At 54.0% G+C, this 15,636-nt stretch overlaps 3 protein-coding genes across 3 annotated transcripts; 1 reads left to right on the top strand and 2 right to left on the bottom strand.

The window, feature by feature from the left end:
• Window positions 1-24: 24 nt before the first annotated feature.
• J4E93_009652 (uncharacterized protein) lies at window positions 25-1,708 on the bottom strand (the record flags this gene model as incomplete). The annotated part of the gene is made up of 3 exons (XM_049347541.1): window positions 25-294; window positions 385-1,004; window positions 1,069-1,708. 3 exons carry the CDS (start codon window positions 1,706-1,708, stop codon window positions 25-27), a joined length of 1,530 nt encoding a protein of 509 aa, XP_049195308.1.
• A 502-nt stretch (window positions 1,709-2,210) lies between these two features.
• Window positions 2,211-10,524, bottom strand: J4E93_009653 (uncharacterized protein; the record flags this gene model as incomplete). The annotated part of the gene is made up of 6 exons (XM_049347542.1): window positions 2,211-2,989; window positions 3,040-7,212; window positions 7,260-7,454; window positions 7,507-8,185; window positions 8,242-10,331; window positions 10,395-10,524. 6 exons carry the CDS (start codon window positions 10,522-10,524, stop codon window positions 2,211-2,213), a joined length of 8,046 nt encoding a protein of 2,681 aa, XP_049195309.1.
• Window positions 10,525-10,884: 360 nt separating this feature from the next.
• On the top strand, window positions 10,885-15,350 carry J4E93_009654 (uncharacterized protein; the record flags this gene model as incomplete). Its single annotated transcript, XM_049347543.1, has 2 exons — window positions 10,885-12,323; window positions 12,368-15,350. The coding sequence occupies 2 exons, from the start codon at window positions 10,885-10,887 to the stop codon at window positions 15,348-15,350; spliced, it is 4,422 nt and encodes a 1,473-aa protein (XP_049195310.1).
• Between the last annotated feature and the right edge of the window lie 286 nt (window positions 15,351-15,636).

Raw genomic sequence — 15,636 nt, forward strand, 5'->3', positions numbered from 1 at the left:
CTATCATTCGCTTTCATGACCCTTCTACAGATTGCCGAGGTTCAGAATATCGTCAAGCGCATCGTCCATCTCTTGCCCGTCTTGAACGCTGTCTCCTTGCCAGTGTACGCCCACTCCATCGTCAATCTCCGTTGGGTCGCCACGTCCATGACCTTCCGACAGATCGCCGAGGTTCAGAACATCGTCAAGCGCGTAGTCCATCTCCTGCATGTCTTGTACGTTATCTCCCTGCCAATGCATGCCCACTTCATCGTCGATCTGCACCGGGTCGCCAGAGTCAACTTTTAGACCTTCCTATAGATCGCCGAGGTTCAGAATATCGTCAAGCGCATCATCCATCTCCTGCATATCCTGAACACTACCTCCTTGCCAATGCATACCCACTTCATCATCAATCTGCATCGGATCACCAAAGTCAATCGTCCAAGTCTCGCCGTTGAGGTCGTGCTTAGTCCCATTTGCTATACCATTGATACCGTTTGTGATCGCACCATTCGTAAGCGGTTTCGCGGGCGCATTGTAAATGTCCTCGATGCCGTGCGTATCCAGAAACCTCGAGTTCATTATCGATCCCGCAATCAGTGGTGTTTGTCCGAGGTACGAGTCTCCGAGTTCCAGCGCGAGTCTCAGGTCCTCCATGCACAGGAGTTTCCTCTTTCGTCGCTCTTCTGCTTCGACGGGGAGTTCGCCTCCGATGCCGCGGGCCAGCTCGCCGCGGTCTACTAGTCTTTCCTCTCGCGCGAGCTTCTTCTTGAACTCGCCTGTGCGCACGTATCCAGGGCCGTTGCTGCTTACTTTGCCTAGTAAGTTTGCCAGGGCTTCTTTTATGTATGTCTCGGTAGCGATGTTGAGGTAGTCTGGGCAATCGGACGTATGGCCTTGAGGCAGTCCGAACTCGTAGCATATTGGTAGGAGGCGGTAGGATATCGTCGTTGCAGTGGGGAATTCGTGCGTCTCGGCGTAGAGGGCCGAGGTATACCGTTTCCGAATCTCGAGTTCCCAGTCTGAGACCAAGCTGTTAGCATCTCAAGACATAAAGGAGGGGTATAGCAAATGCCATGCACGTACTCGTCTTTCCAAATCCACCGCCCTGGTTGCTGCTCGGCCCAACATCGAGCTGCTTCGCCCGTCTCGCATCAACATACTCCTGCACCGGCCCAGCAGCACCCGCGCCCAAGCCCTCGAGCCCCGTACTCAGCGGGCTCTCACCTGCCGGTATACCCTTCAGCCTCTTTCTCTCCCTCCGACTCAATTGCATGACCTCGTGCTTGAGTCTCTTCTCGCTCTCGTCCCCTGTCCCCTTGACCGTCCCGCTAGTCGGCTTATCGCTACTCGACACCCAACTGGCGATGCCTGCTTCGGGCGGGTCGCGCCAGATGTTAGCGTAGATAGCCGTGAAGAGCGCATTGTGCGCGTGTTCGAGGGCGGGCGTGGTGAGGATCTTGGATAGCTTGTGGGACAGCTCCTCCTGGTTGAGGTTGCCGAGCAGAAAGAAGGAGAGGGCTTTCTTGTAGATGGTCCAGTCTGCGTCGCTTATGGAGCCTTTGACTGCGGCATACAGGGGCTCAACGTCTACACGGGGGGCGCGCGGCGCGTTGGGCTTCTTGGTGAGGTCCGTCTGGAGAGATGTGAGGCTGGGCAGGGTGCCCGACGAAAGCGTCGGCGTGGTGGAGACATTCATGTCATTGGGCCGTATGGTGCCTGCCATGATGGCGGTGGGAGCGCGCCGTGGTGGCGCTCAATGCGTCGTGATGTGCGCGTTGCGAGGTGGTCGCGCGTTGGACAGATGCGCGTGCGGGCTGTGGAGAAGGCTGAGGGCGGCGGGAGAGCGACGCCGGGGTCTGCGCGACGCTTCGAGAGTGCCAGCGGGGTCGCACGCGTATGCAATGATGGGCCCCGATGACGGGCAAGTTTGGCAGGCGTTGTGCGGGGCCTACGCTGATGGACAAGCATGCAGTCGTGGAGAGCGTGAGGTCAGAGCTCAGGGGTTTGCGGAGTTGATGCTGGGGCAGCCTACCTAACAACTTCCACGAGCCCCATGAAACCTCCACCACATGCACCCTTCCTTTCGGTCCCAGAACATTCAATGTAACTTCCATTCGCTATGCACTTATATACTAACATGATTCGTTTTCACATACGCTCCCGTCCCAATGCTAGTGCAGTCGCTTTTATGCCATGTACACCGTCCCAGCCATTGTACCGCATTGCTAGTTTTCACCAAACACATCCCCCAACTCCACTTTTCCTACGCTCCAAATCTCTCGCTCATCTTCCATCTCGTCGCTCGACAAGCCGAGGCCTCCTGCGCCACCTTCGGCCTCCTTCCTTTCTCTGGCTTGCCCAGCCAGCCTCATGGCAACCCTCTTGAAATAGTCGCCCATGCTGCGTTGTTGACCAGCAGACAGGCTCTTGCCTGGTCCGGCCATGTACTTGTCGAACACGGCCGTCTCTTCGTCCACCACCGAGAAGATGGCAAGGAACGCCGCTTCAGCCGACAGCTTGACTGGGATCACCGGATCGCGCACCGATGCGAAGACCACCGGTATGAGGAGCGGGATGTGCGGACGGATCAATTCGTTGTGCTCTCGAGCAACTGTACGAAGCACCACAAGCGCTAACCGCCTCGTGTCGACGGGATGGCCGGGCTCGACTACTGGCGCAAGAGCCTCGAAAATTGGCTTCGTGTGGTCGAAACTCTTGCTGCTCTTCTCCGATAGAAGGTATTTGCCAGCGGCGAGGATCGAATTATCCGAGATGAACGGTTGCGAATGTCCAACACCCTGGCATATAACATTCACTGTCTCGTCTGCAAACGATTCTGTCAGAGCCTCGGGAGCATCTAGCAGAATGGCGTTGAGCGCCAGTACAGAAGATTTGTTGAAGTGTGTCGTAAGCACGCGAGCCTTGAGAAGACTGGACGCGACATCCTCGGGAAGGCAGCTGATCAGGGCTCCCAGAAGTCGAGCGTTTGTAATCGCCATTGCATCTACCCCATGTTAGTCACACTAGGCAGGATCAGAATCAGTCTAAACTTACCATTAGAATCATCGCTCTCGTTGTCGATGAGACTTAGGATGGCGTTCCTGCTTGCTTCGCTCATGTTCTTGCCTGCCTTGCTTACGACCTCAAACAAGGCCTTCAGCATAGCCGTTCTGACATTTTCGTCGCTTGTCTTGGATCCAGTCACCAACTCAGCGATGAGTGGGTCCACCCTTGGTGTAAGCTTGATCAATGTACCAAGAGCCTTGGCTGCTCGCGCTCGCAACACATCGGACGATGTATCGGCAAGCGACTTCGCGAATGTGCGCTGGAGTTGGGGCAAGAAGGGCTTGAGGAAGGTCGGGATCTTCTCTAGCAGGTTGTTGAGTGTGAGTAAAATAGCTGCCTTCACCTCGACAGAACGCTCTGTGACAACACGAATGAGGGGTCCTGTAATCTGAGTAACAAACGGCTGGAGTGACTTCGCGCTAGTGCGGTCGATGACGTCGGAGATGGCCAGAGCAGCTTGAGTTCGCTGGTCCACTGAGCCGTTCATGAGACCTTGCAGGAAGATAGGCAGGATGGCGTTGATACCCTTCGGCAGTGAGAATCCAGGGAGGTCTGCACCAGCAACACCGACTTGGTTGAGTGTCTGGCGAGTGGAGATGACAAGCGATTCCATCTCTTCCTTCCGCAGACGCTTGCTTGTAAGGGTGCTGAGGGCAGTCCAGGCAGCCTTGACAACTTCCGTATCGCTGTCACCAAAGGAGATGAGAAGCGCCCGAATGAGGTCAGGGTAGTATCTCGAGAAATCGACATCTGCCTCTGCGAAGAATTTGGCCAGGTGCAAGTCGGCACGTGCACGTCTCCGCTCATCGTCGTGTTTCGACAAGGCAAGCATGACGCTCATGGCCGTATTAAGACCATCGAACTCATCCACGGATAAGAGTACCTTGTCAAACGACGTCTCGAGTTCTGATCGGAGCTCTTCGTCCTTGGAAGCGATGACATTGTCCATGATGGTGTTGAGGATGTTAGGCAGTCGTCGGGTCATAGCGGAGCTTGCCACCTCAGCCAACGATGCAATAGCGCGGGCATTGAACGCAGACATAGGCGAAGTGAGGAGTGTTGGTAGGAGATTTGGTAGAATGATGTTGGATCGTTGTTGATCTGTGAGCAGGGTGAGAAGCGCGGATAGCGCGTTTTGGGCATCGTCGTCCGAACGCAGAAGATTGAGCAGGTAGGGCAGAACCTGGTCGACGGCCCTCTTGCCAAAGATTTGTTGTAGAGCGTCGAAGGCTTCTGCTGCGGCTTCTCGCACATCCGCATTGGGATCCACTAGAGCAGTTCGAACAACCTGGATAAGAGTCTTCTCGTAGTCCTCGAGTTGTTCTGGCGAAGCAGCTGCAATGATTTCGCGAAGGGCGATGCAGATACCCTGCTTGGCGTCTGTATCGGTAGTGTGCAGACCCTCTTCGAGGGTAGGCAGCAACGTAGCAAGTACGCCGTCTCCAGCTTTGCGAATGAGCTCTCCGAGCGCGTTTCCGGCGATGACCTTCTGCTCCATGTTTGAGCTTGCCAGGCGGCGGATGAGAAGTTGAGTAAGCGTAGGGATAAGCTCGCGCAGAGTACGAGGACTGGCCACCAATGCCTTCCATACGTTGATGGAGGCTGTCCGTACCAGACCAGACGTGTCGAATCTGCAAATGTATAGAGCAGACAAGACCTTGTTGCGCTTCTCTTCTCCGAGGACTTCGAGCAGTGATTGACCAGCCTCTTTGGCTCCCTCCTCGACTTCTTCCTCTTCCACTTTGCCGCTGATACCTGTGAGATTGAACAGCAAGTCTCCCACAAGCTCCACGGAACTGAGACGAATCCTGTAGCTGTCGTCTGCGAGACCCCTCTCAAGTTCTGGTAGTAGCAGGTCGATTGCCTTGGTGGCAAAGTTCTTGACCAAGAGACGACCAGCTCGTAGGGCAGTTTCTCGGATCGATTCCACTTCGTCCGCAAGACCGCCGAGAATGGGAGGAATGATCTTGCTGAGGTAGTTGGCGAAACTGTTTCCGAAGCAAACTGGCAAGAAGATGAACAGAGACATGAAACCTTCGCGGACAGAAGCTCTGCTGCTGGCCACGTTCTGCAGGATGCTTGGCAGTGTCTCTTCCAGGCGTCCTGTTCCAAGACCTGCAAGAACCTCTGACAGAGCTTGGGCGGAACCAAGTCGATCTCCTGCACCCGTGTCGGACTTGAGCGTAGACATGAGACTTGGAATAAGATCTGGCAGAGCATCTTCTCCAAGCTTTTCGACGAGCGAACCGAGCGCTTTTGAGGCGGTAGCACGTGTAGCCGGTACAGGGTCCACAATCGCAACCCGTAGTCCAGCGACCAAGATTGGCAGATGGGAGGTGAGATCTTTCCTTTCCGAGAGGTATGCCAAGCTACCGATAATTTGAGAGGACTTCCGCTTGGTTCCAGAGCGATCGCCCAAACCACGCTCCAAGATTCGCACCACGAGAGCGAGAGAAGGCGCATCGAGGAAATGTGCGAACTGGATCTTGATTAGAGCATCAAGGGCATCGTCTGTGTACTTTGTCGGGTCACTGAGAGCCTTCAAGATGATGTTGACGACGCTCTTGATCTCAGGATTGCTGATGACTTCACCGAAGCGCTGCAAACTTCGGTTTGCTGAAGATCGGACTTCTTTGTGGCTGTCTGTCAACACAACGGTGAGGGGCGGAATAATATCGGGCAAGCTAAGAGCCAGCTGGTTGGGATCGAGATAGGCCATGGCTCCTAGAGAGTCACAGGCACCCTTCTTACTACGCCACTGATCCTCATCAAGACCTTCCAAGAGGATTGGTAGTACCTGCTTGACACCGAAGGAACTAAGCGTGGAGAAGCAGGTCTTGGCAGCATCGAGACAGGCTTCTCGGACGTCTGCACTGGTATCGCCGAATCCAGCAAGCAATTGAGGCACTAGCTGGATGACGTATGGTTCGAACAAGCGACCGAGGATCAACGAGAAGAGCTCATATGCCAGGTATACTCCCTGCCTTTGGTTTATGTCTTTCTTGTTCTCGCTAGCTCCTTTGAGGGTGGACATGATCCGATGTTCTTTGAGCAGACCCAGACCCTTGCCACGTACGACACCTGCCAGACCGTAAGCAGCACCGCGACGCGATGCATACTTCTTGGACGTGAGTAGTTGGTCCATCATCTGGTTGATGTAATTCGAGACCTCCTGTTCGGACGTACGGACCAGAGGGGGCAGGCATTGAGCGACGGCGTATTGCACAGTTTCGGAAGGTGTACTGAGGGTCGCCAACAATCTTTGTACGACTTTGGGAACTCGCTCATCTCCAGCCTCTAAATGACGACCCAATGCACCATAAAGGATGATGACTGCTTCATTGACTTGATCGTACATCTCGGATTTGCGATCAGGGGCTTCGAGAGCATTCTCGAACAGTTCCATGAGAGGTTCAACCTTGGTTTGCGCTTTAACGGTGATGACTGAGGTTGCGGCTTCGATCAATTCATCTCTAACCGCGGGACTTCGGTCTCCCAAGGGGCCCTCGTAGATCAGGAAGTTCAAGAAGTCTACAAGGTCATCGGGCTTGAAACCTGGTGTCATCTCCTTGAAGGCAAGTGCAATACCGTCTCTGCTCTCCCAAGGGTCACGAAGATCGACCTTGCGCGGCATGCCATACTCATCACGCTCCGGGACGCGTGGCTTGGCCTTTTCGGTGTAGGTCTCGCGTAGTCTCCGTAGGATGTCTTCAAACGTGTCAGGGAATTTGGTAATGATTTCGCCAATAGCTCGTGCGGTTGCCCTTCTGAGTGGCTTGTCGAGAGAGTCTAGGTAAGGCAACATCTGGACGCCAGCATCTGCTTTGAGCTCTAGATCGTTTTCGTCCCAAATTGTACGGGCCAGCTCAGCATTCTCAGACTCATCGTCGTGACATGCGATGAAGATCTCTTCACTGAAAGTCAGGTCGTTCATGTCGAGTTCAGCGTCAATGGCTTGCAAAACCGCGGTTCGGACGCCAGTCTCCGGCACGATGGTACCACGCAGCAAGGCGCCCAGCTCATCATTTGTAATGTTCGGGGCCAGTCCGCTAGCGAGATTGGTTACGCAATCCTTGATGATCTTGTAGTGCTGCTGGTATTTCTGCATGGACCATACCAGAATCTCCAGCAAGGCTTTGCGGGGAAGACGAGGGTCAGTGCCTTTCAGAGGTTAGCAAGATATCAGTGTTCATGCTCTAAGAACTCACAGGAGTTGGTGTGGAAAGTCAACACTTCGATAGCCAGGATCAGCTGCTCGTCAGCTTCTTCGGGCGCAGACTTGCCAATACCACCCTTTTCTAGTACAAGGAAAAGCAGAGGGAAGCAGTATGCCAAAGATACTGCATCAAGCGGCCTCTGTTCGCTTAAGAACCGGAGACGGTAGAGGACGCGTGTTACCAGATCTAATGTCATCAGCAAGGTCCAGATCTGAACAGTCAGTCGAGATGAACTTACCACCAAGATCCTCGTCTTCATACTCGCTAGCAAGCTGTATAGAACCGATTGTTCGCAGTACTGCTACACCTATAAATGGTCGCATCATGCCTAGACGGTTGGATACGCGCTCGGAGCACGAGATCAAAGCAGTCGCCGGAACGTCTCCCAGCAGAAGACCAGCACCAGCACGAATGGCTTGGATCAAGAGATCCACGGCAGGACCCATCCATTGCTCCGCCTCTGTCGGGGGTCCAGTAGCGAGACTCCGGATGATGCCCACACCTCGCCTCATCCTGTGCTCTGTGCCAGTTACTTCTTTCCTGATGGCGGACTCTTTAGCCAGCTGGGCGTTGACCTTGGCTTGGTCGTCTGCGCTCAGCTTCTTGGCTTGGCCCTTCTTTTGTGCAAGCTGTGCTCGGAGCTCTTCTTCCCACTTCAGGGTATCGTAGTCTTTCGTGTTCTTGTCGATTACCACAGGTGCTTTCTTCGAAAGGACGTCGATATACGCGGTGCCCTCTGGTGTACGGAAGATGGCTGCTTCGGTCGGTCCTATAGATTCCATCTGCTTTGGGTCGAGGTCTTGACTGAACTGCTTGACCACTGCTGGCAGAGCTGCCTCTGGCGCCACGAAAGCCATGTCGGTATAAGCGCTGTAGGCTGCTGCATCAATGGCGGGTAGTTTCTCGTTGTCTTTGTTCTGTGTCGAACGTTAGCGATTGTTCGTTGAAAAAATTGATGGTTGGACAATAATACCTCCGTTGCTTCGTTGATAGTGCTCACAAAGTCTTGCAAGTTGTCCCGGACGACCTGGCCGGGATCTACACCCATGCGAAGGCATAGGTCGATCCAAGACACTCTTGGCATGATCTCTTTTCTTGCTAATACAACGAGACGCATGGCCTGCTTTTGTCGAGCCTCAGTATCGACACTTGCGTTCTCTTTCTTCACTGTCTCTGCAGGCAGGCATATGCAGCTCAAAACAGCGCCAAGCTCAGCTGAACTTGCTTTGGATGCGAACGCAGCGCTCTCCTTGTCTTCTTGTTCACTTGACCTGTACCACGACCACAATCCTTCTATTATGATGTTGCTGATCTTCTCGGGCGAGGTTTGGAGATATGCTTGTGTCAAAGCCTGCTTAGCAGCCGCCTTTGCCTTGGCGGAGACGCTGGGAGCGACGACGAGGAAGATGAACGCCTGTGCCCATGCATCTGCGACTTCTTTGGAAGCTTGTGTGACGTGTGGCGCAATGGCCTTCAAGGCGCGTAGTGCAATGGAAACGTCCTCTTCTGAAGACAATTTCGAATACACTTTGGAGTTGAGAAGGATAGAAGGCTTTGGTTGGGTGGCGAGCGATTGCGAGATGACATCAGATTTCTTATAGATGGATCCCAACTTCTCGTCCTTCATGTTCTGTACTCTATCGATGAGGAGCGCGACAGTGTAGTGTCCTACCGTGACCAAACCACTCTGGGTCGCAGGCAATGGGTTTGCATTGACTTCCTGCCAGATCTCAATGAGCTTTGGCAGAGTTGTTTGGCAGAATGCAAGTACGTCGGGTTGAGCTTGCTGTTCATCGGAGAGATTCCACCAAAGGTCTGCTGCGCGGATTGCCCAAAGCTTCTTGACGGGTATGCGTTTATCGGCCATGCCCTTGATGAAAGCATCTGAGACGGCCTTGTCAAGAGCAACTCCGTTCGCCAAGCCAAAATTCAGGTGAGTTGTTATTGCGGACACTTCAGCTACGACAGCTGGCTCACTCGGCTCCTTCAAGGCTACTGGAGCGATACCTGCTGGGATTTTCTTTGATAGAGCCACTGACGCGGGGAGCGCCGAGAGCATCTGAGCATGAAGGACCTTCTGGTCAGCACCGGAGACTTTGCCTTGTTTCAAAGGAGTAAGCACTTCGTCTGCGACCTTGTCAATTTTGGCATCATCTTTTGATCGCAAAGCCAACGCTTTGAAGGTTCGCAAAGCGCCTGCGCGAATGGCAGCATTGCTCGATTTGACGTTGGAAAGCAGCGGCTTCAGCATGTTTCCTAGCAAAATATCGGAGAGATCCATAGACTCGGGGAGAGCCAAGAACATGGGTGAGACGATGTCGTTTAGTACTACTTCGGGTGCTCTCAGCAACGCCTTTTCGATGGGTGGTATGACATCCTTTCGCAGCTCCTCCAGAGTAGGAAAGCTATCGAAGAAGTCGTGTAACGCATTGGAGATGTGGTCCGGCAACTGACTCCTTGATCCGACAATCTCTCGTGTGTAGTAGGTGTAGTAGTCTTGTTTGCGGCTTTCGAGGAGCGGCTTGACGGTCGGTAGGCGGGATGAGACACCAGCGATGACGCCGAGGAAGACAGCATTTCCAGCTGTGGGTGCGCTGCCCTTTGCGGTGAGGTTCGCGACGAGTTTGTCGAGGGCGTCGTTGCCAATTGCCTCGGAGCGGAAGATGGCGCGCAGGGCCCGGCGCGTCGAAACGAGGGCCGCTATGGAGAGGCGGCCAGCTCGCCGGTCGCCCCCAGCGCTCACGCACGTCTCGAGCACGCGCGCGTTTGCCAGCGCCACATCCAGGCCGAGCTTGGCCCACCGTTCAGGCGACTTTGCAAACTGCAGCAGCAGCACGGAACACCAGTCGTTGAGCACAAAGGCATTGGCGTGCGCGATGGCCTTCTTGGAGCATTCCTGCGTCAAGAACTTGACAACCGGCGGCAGTACCTTGTCGCCATGGGGTCCGTTTACCAGCGACTTGAGGACGCCCTCGACGGCGCGGCGTGATTCGCGGTCGTCGTATAGCGGATATGTTTCGAAGAGGAGTTCGAGCAGCGCTTGGAGGTCGGCAGTGAGGAGGGCTATAGGAACATTGTTGAGTCAGCCATCGTCCGCTTCCACGTGCAGTCCCCAGAGACACTCACAGTCGTCTGCGACCTTGGTCTGCAGCCCCGAGAGCTCGTTGACTCGGCGCTTGGTGGAGCTCGTTATGAGCTTCGGCCGCAGCTCGTCGCGGTAGATTGCCCGCGACTCAGCGTCCCCATTCACAGCCATGTCTATCAGTCCACATGTGAAGGCGGGTGCGGGGTGTTGGCGGGGTTGCGTGTCGGCGTCGATATCGCGAAATGCTGCGCCAAGAGTTCTCGTTTATTTGCTAGGGCAATGACATCGCCTCGCTCCTGCCTCCACAAGGTGTGGAGCGCCCTTCCACCACCAAACCCACTGGCCTGCGCCCTCGACCACCACCGACCGCCCCTCTTGGAACCGTTGCGCCCTATGCGTCCAATAACCTACGACAACTCGCCCAATCTTGATCTCGCCCGGGATCAAGCCCCGATATACTCTATACGGAAGCCCGCCTGAGACCCCTGCACCTCACATTACCACCACTCAACCAAACTAAGAGTTTTTGCCATGGCGAAGAAAAAGAAGCCCGCCGGCAACCCCGCACGTGGATTTGCAACGACATCCGTCGCAAGTAAGCCAAAGCCTGAAAGAATTTCCCCAGACGTCCCAGCCAAGGTAGCCGCCCCGGTGCCGTCAAAGGAAGCCGCGGCCGCACCAGAGCCCACAGAGGCGCCCCAGACCACCCAGCAGACCGAGGCGGTCAAGCCAGAAGTCGCGCCCACTCCAGAGGAACTGGAAGCCCAACTAGAGCGTGATGAACTCCAGCTGCTTGTTGAGAAGCATGCGCCCAAAGTCCGCCGCGAATCTAGTCGACATGTCTCAAAATTCCAGACAGACCGCAGGCTCCTCCGCGGCCAGTCGCACGCCATGACTGTTCACGACTGGCTTCCCAGCGAAATTCTTGACAGCATTATCCTCCTGGCCCAGGCCGAGTCGAATGACTCAAACAGGAGACAAGGGCAACAGTCCCTTCTTAAAACCCTGACCGAAGAGGATGCCATGTCTAAGCTTTGGACCCTTGATCTTACCCTACGTGAGCTTGGCTTCTCGCAAGACCAGATTCAACCCGTTCTGAGATGGCTATGTGCCAACGCTGCCGGCGGCGATGCATCCTCTGGTGTATGGGGTCTTCAAGAAGCGCTGGAATGGCTTGCTTTGGACCAATGCGAGGATCACTCCTTTTCGTACGAAGAATCGCAGCCTAAGCGATCGACACTTGAGGATGTTGACACTTCTCGGCCAACCACACCGCCGCCCCAGCCATCAGCGAACGGAGCAACCGCAACGGGACCCTCACCTTCCGCAGCAGCTCTCAATGCCTCGGTACCAGCGAATTCTGATGACTCTAACATTGACTTTAGTGACCTTGATAGCGATCTCGAACTCGATGAGCTTATTCCAGCGTATCTGAAGATCAAGGGCAAATTATTCGAGATTGATCCTCAACTAGTGGATGCCCCTGCACGGAAGTCGCAAAAAGGTGGAAAATCTAAGAAGTCGGCGCCTACGCCACCTCAGACTCCGGCTGTTCGGAAGTTGCTTTCTCAGTTGCAACAACTAACCTCTGATGCCCTCTTTGACGAAGACCAAGCTGAAGCACAGTGGCCCGCGAAGCGTAACCAGATTGCACAAAGTCAAGCCGAGAAGAGGGAACGTCAGGACGCACAGTCCAGTGATTCGCCCACGCAGACCAAAGATACCTCCCTCGATATTCCCGTGTCGGCCAAGGCTGAAGCCACTGTCGCATCGTCAAAACCTCCAAGCGAGCACGAAGGCGAAGAGGATGCTGATCTGCTTGGAGGCATGTTTTCCGCAGTGCCTGACGCAACGCCCGCCCCAGAGAGTACATCCAATGGTTCAAGTACTGACAATGTAACCTTGCGCGACTTTGGCAAGATGAGTGGAATGTCTCCCCGCAAAGTGCTCGAAGAAGCAGTTCGATCAAGGTAAGTCATTTGACTACTTCTTCATCAATCACTAACAGGTCCAGGGATGCTGGTGCACGCTTGACTTATAAAATGATCTCACCTACGACATACACTTGTCGGCACTCGCTGACGATCTTCTGGTCTAAGGAACAAGACTTCGAGTACGACACAGAAATTTCCGGTGTGGTCTGCACTCCGTACAGAAAGCAGGTCACGCTGGCAGCACACGAAATTGCTGCTGTATCTGTCGAGCAGAGTGAAAGCTTCATCTCGGTCGCCGCCCTCTTCTCGATATCTGCCTCACTGTTAAAGGAGGAAAAGGTATATCTGCGCCTTCCGTCAAACTGGAAAGAGGTCTATAGGGAGTTCTTGGAGCGTCGGAAAACACGCCTGGATGCGGCAGACCGTGATGCCATCAGGCACTATCGCTCAATCATTGAAGATCAGATCGAGAACGAAGAGTCGGACGGTGTCGTGCTTACAAATCGCTTCAAGGCGCGCAATCAGGCCGCGACAAGCTCTAGCACATCTAACTCTGGCTATAGCACACAGGTACGGCACTACGACGGTCTACGAGAGCAATGGTTCGCCAAAGCATCAACCCCATCATACCAGCGCATGCTTGTTGGTCGAATGAACCTCCCAGTCTTCAACTTCAGGGATGAGATTTTATCTACTGTGGACAAGAACCAGGTCACCATAATCTGCGGTGAGACTGGCTGCGGAAAGAGTACGCAAATACCCGCCTTCGTCCTCGAGCACGAGCTATCGCAAGGCAAGGCATGCAAAGTCTATTGCACCGAGCCCCGACGTATCTCGGCGATTTCGCTTGCCCAACGTGTGAGCGAAGAATTAGGCGAAGGACCCAAGGATCTAGGATCCATACGCTCACTTGTCGGATACGCAATTCGGCTTGAGTCAAAGACTTCCTCCCAGACTCGCTTGGTGTACGCAACGGTGGGAGTGGTATTACGAATGCTTGAGTCATCTGGAGGCTTACAAGAGGTCACACATCTGGTCATCGATGAGGTTCACGAAAGATCCATCGACACGGATTTTCTTCTAGTCATACTTCGGTCACTCATGGAACGCCGACCTGAACTTAAGGTCATACTAATGAGTGCCACCGTAGATGCCGCACGCTTCTCAAGGTACCTAAACGACGCACCGATCCTGACAGTACCAGGTCGCACCTTCCCGGTTCAGACTCGATACCTGGAGGATGCGGTCGAGTTGACGCATTACGCTGGAGCATCCGACGCGACCAAAGCTGCCGCCACGAGCGACAACGACGAGGATGACGGGATTACGAGCGATAAATCCGGTATTCCCAACAAGCTTCCAGGTTACAGCCAACTAACACGCGATGTGCTTTCCAACTACGACGAATATGCCATTGACTACGACCTGATCACACGTTTGATCGAGACAGTCGCGTTTGACCCGCAGCTGAGTCGCTTCAGCAGCGCTATCTTAGTCTTCCTTCCGGGACTTGCTGAGATTCGTCAGCTCAACGATATACTGGCTAGTCATCCTTCTTTCAAGGCTGACTGGTATGTGTACCCGCTACACTCCACTATTTCGAGTGAGGATCAGCAAGCTGCGTTCCTTGTTCCACCCCCGGGCGTACGCAAGATCGTGCTCGCTACCAACATCGCCGAAACCGGAGTCACGATCCCGGATATCACCTGTGTTGTTGACACTGGTAAGCATAAGGAGATGAGGTTTGACGAGCGCAGACAGCTATCACGTCTGACTCAGTCCTTCATCTCGAGAGCAAACGCAAAGCAACGCCGTGGTCGTGCCGGCCGTGTACAAGAGGGCCTGTGCTTCCATCTCTTCACAAAATTCCGTCACGACAGCCTCATGGCAGAACAGCAAACCCCTGAGATGCTCAGACTTTCGCTCCAAGATTTGGTCATGCGCGTAAAGATTTGCAAGCTTGGTGATATCGAAGCCACCCTTGCTCAGGCACTCGACCCACCCTCCTCCAAGAACATCCGTCGCGCTATCGATGCACTTGTAGAGGTCGACGCGTTGACGCCAAGTGAAGAACTCACACCTCTTGGTCGTCAGATCGCGAAGCTTCCGTTGGACGCACACTTGGGCAAGCTTGTTCTGCTTGCAAGTACGTTTGCGTGTGTTGATGTTGCTATCACCATTGCTGCCATTGTCTCTTCAAAATCCCCGTTCTTGTCACCATTTCAACAAAAGCAACGAGCTGACATCGCTCGCCTTGCGTTCAAGAAGGGCGACTCGGACCTCCTCACAACTTACAACGCCTACAGGGCTTGGAAAGCAGTATGCACTACTCCGGGACGGTCTGAGATGCAATTCTGCCACAAGAACTTCCTCAGTCCGCAAAACCTGGGTAACATCGAGGATCTCAAAGCGCAGCTCTTCTCGTCATTGGTTGACGCCGGGTTTATACAACTTACGCCCGACGAGCGTCGCGCGATAGGCCGCTACCGCAATACGACACGACACCGTGTCTTCGTTGAGGTGCCAGCACAATACGACCTCCACACCGACAACGATGTTCTAGTCAACTCGGTCATCGCCACAGCATTTTACCCCAAGATCCTTACCCGCGAAGGCAAGGGCTGGCGGAACATCTCAAACAACCAAACCGTCAGCCTCGGACCAACCTCCGTCAACAAAGGCTCGCGAACAGCCGACTTCCTATCCTACTACAACATCATGCAATCCAGCAACAAGTTCTACAACGCGCACTCGACCTCAATCGCCTACCCACTTCCCATGGTACTCATGGTCGCTGCCGATATGGACTTCAAGCTCCATGCAGGCGTGATCAGTCTGCCCGGCAATGTCATCCGCTTCGCAGTTCGTGAATGGCGGGCTGCTGTCGCGCTGAAGGTGCTGAGACGCCGTATCAAGGAGATACTGGCGAATAGCTGGAAGAACCCTGCGCGTCAGCTGAGTGATCGCGAGAAGGAGTGGCTTGGCTTGTTCTATAGGATGTTTGAAGAGCGATTTGAGAAGGACGAGAGGATTAGGGAGAGGGCCGGTGGGAAGGCGAAGTGAGGTGTTGGGTTCGGTTGGAATATATTAGATGGATCACTTGTAGATGTGGATTGCGTTGGTGTTGTATGTGTTGGTCCTAAGCTTTTGCTTGCATCACTATGACATATAGTTACAACGAATACAAGATCTATAAACACCACTAGCAATATGCACCGCGGATTTCACGAAGCTGTCACAAGGGGAAAACGCGGTCATCATGGTTGACGTTGAGATGTACGAGAAGACAAGGTACATAAATCAAGCTACAGTAATAGAGACGGGACTATACAAGAGGTCTATTCAAAGA

Source organism: Alternaria ventricosa (genome assembly GCF_023758065.1).
Source record: "Alternaria ventricosa strain BMP 2768 chromosome Unknown scaffold_23, whole genome shotgun sequence".
Classification (NCBI taxonomy): Eukaryota; Fungi; Ascomycota; class Dothideomycetes; order Pleosporales; family Pleosporaceae; genus Alternaria; species Alternaria ventricosa.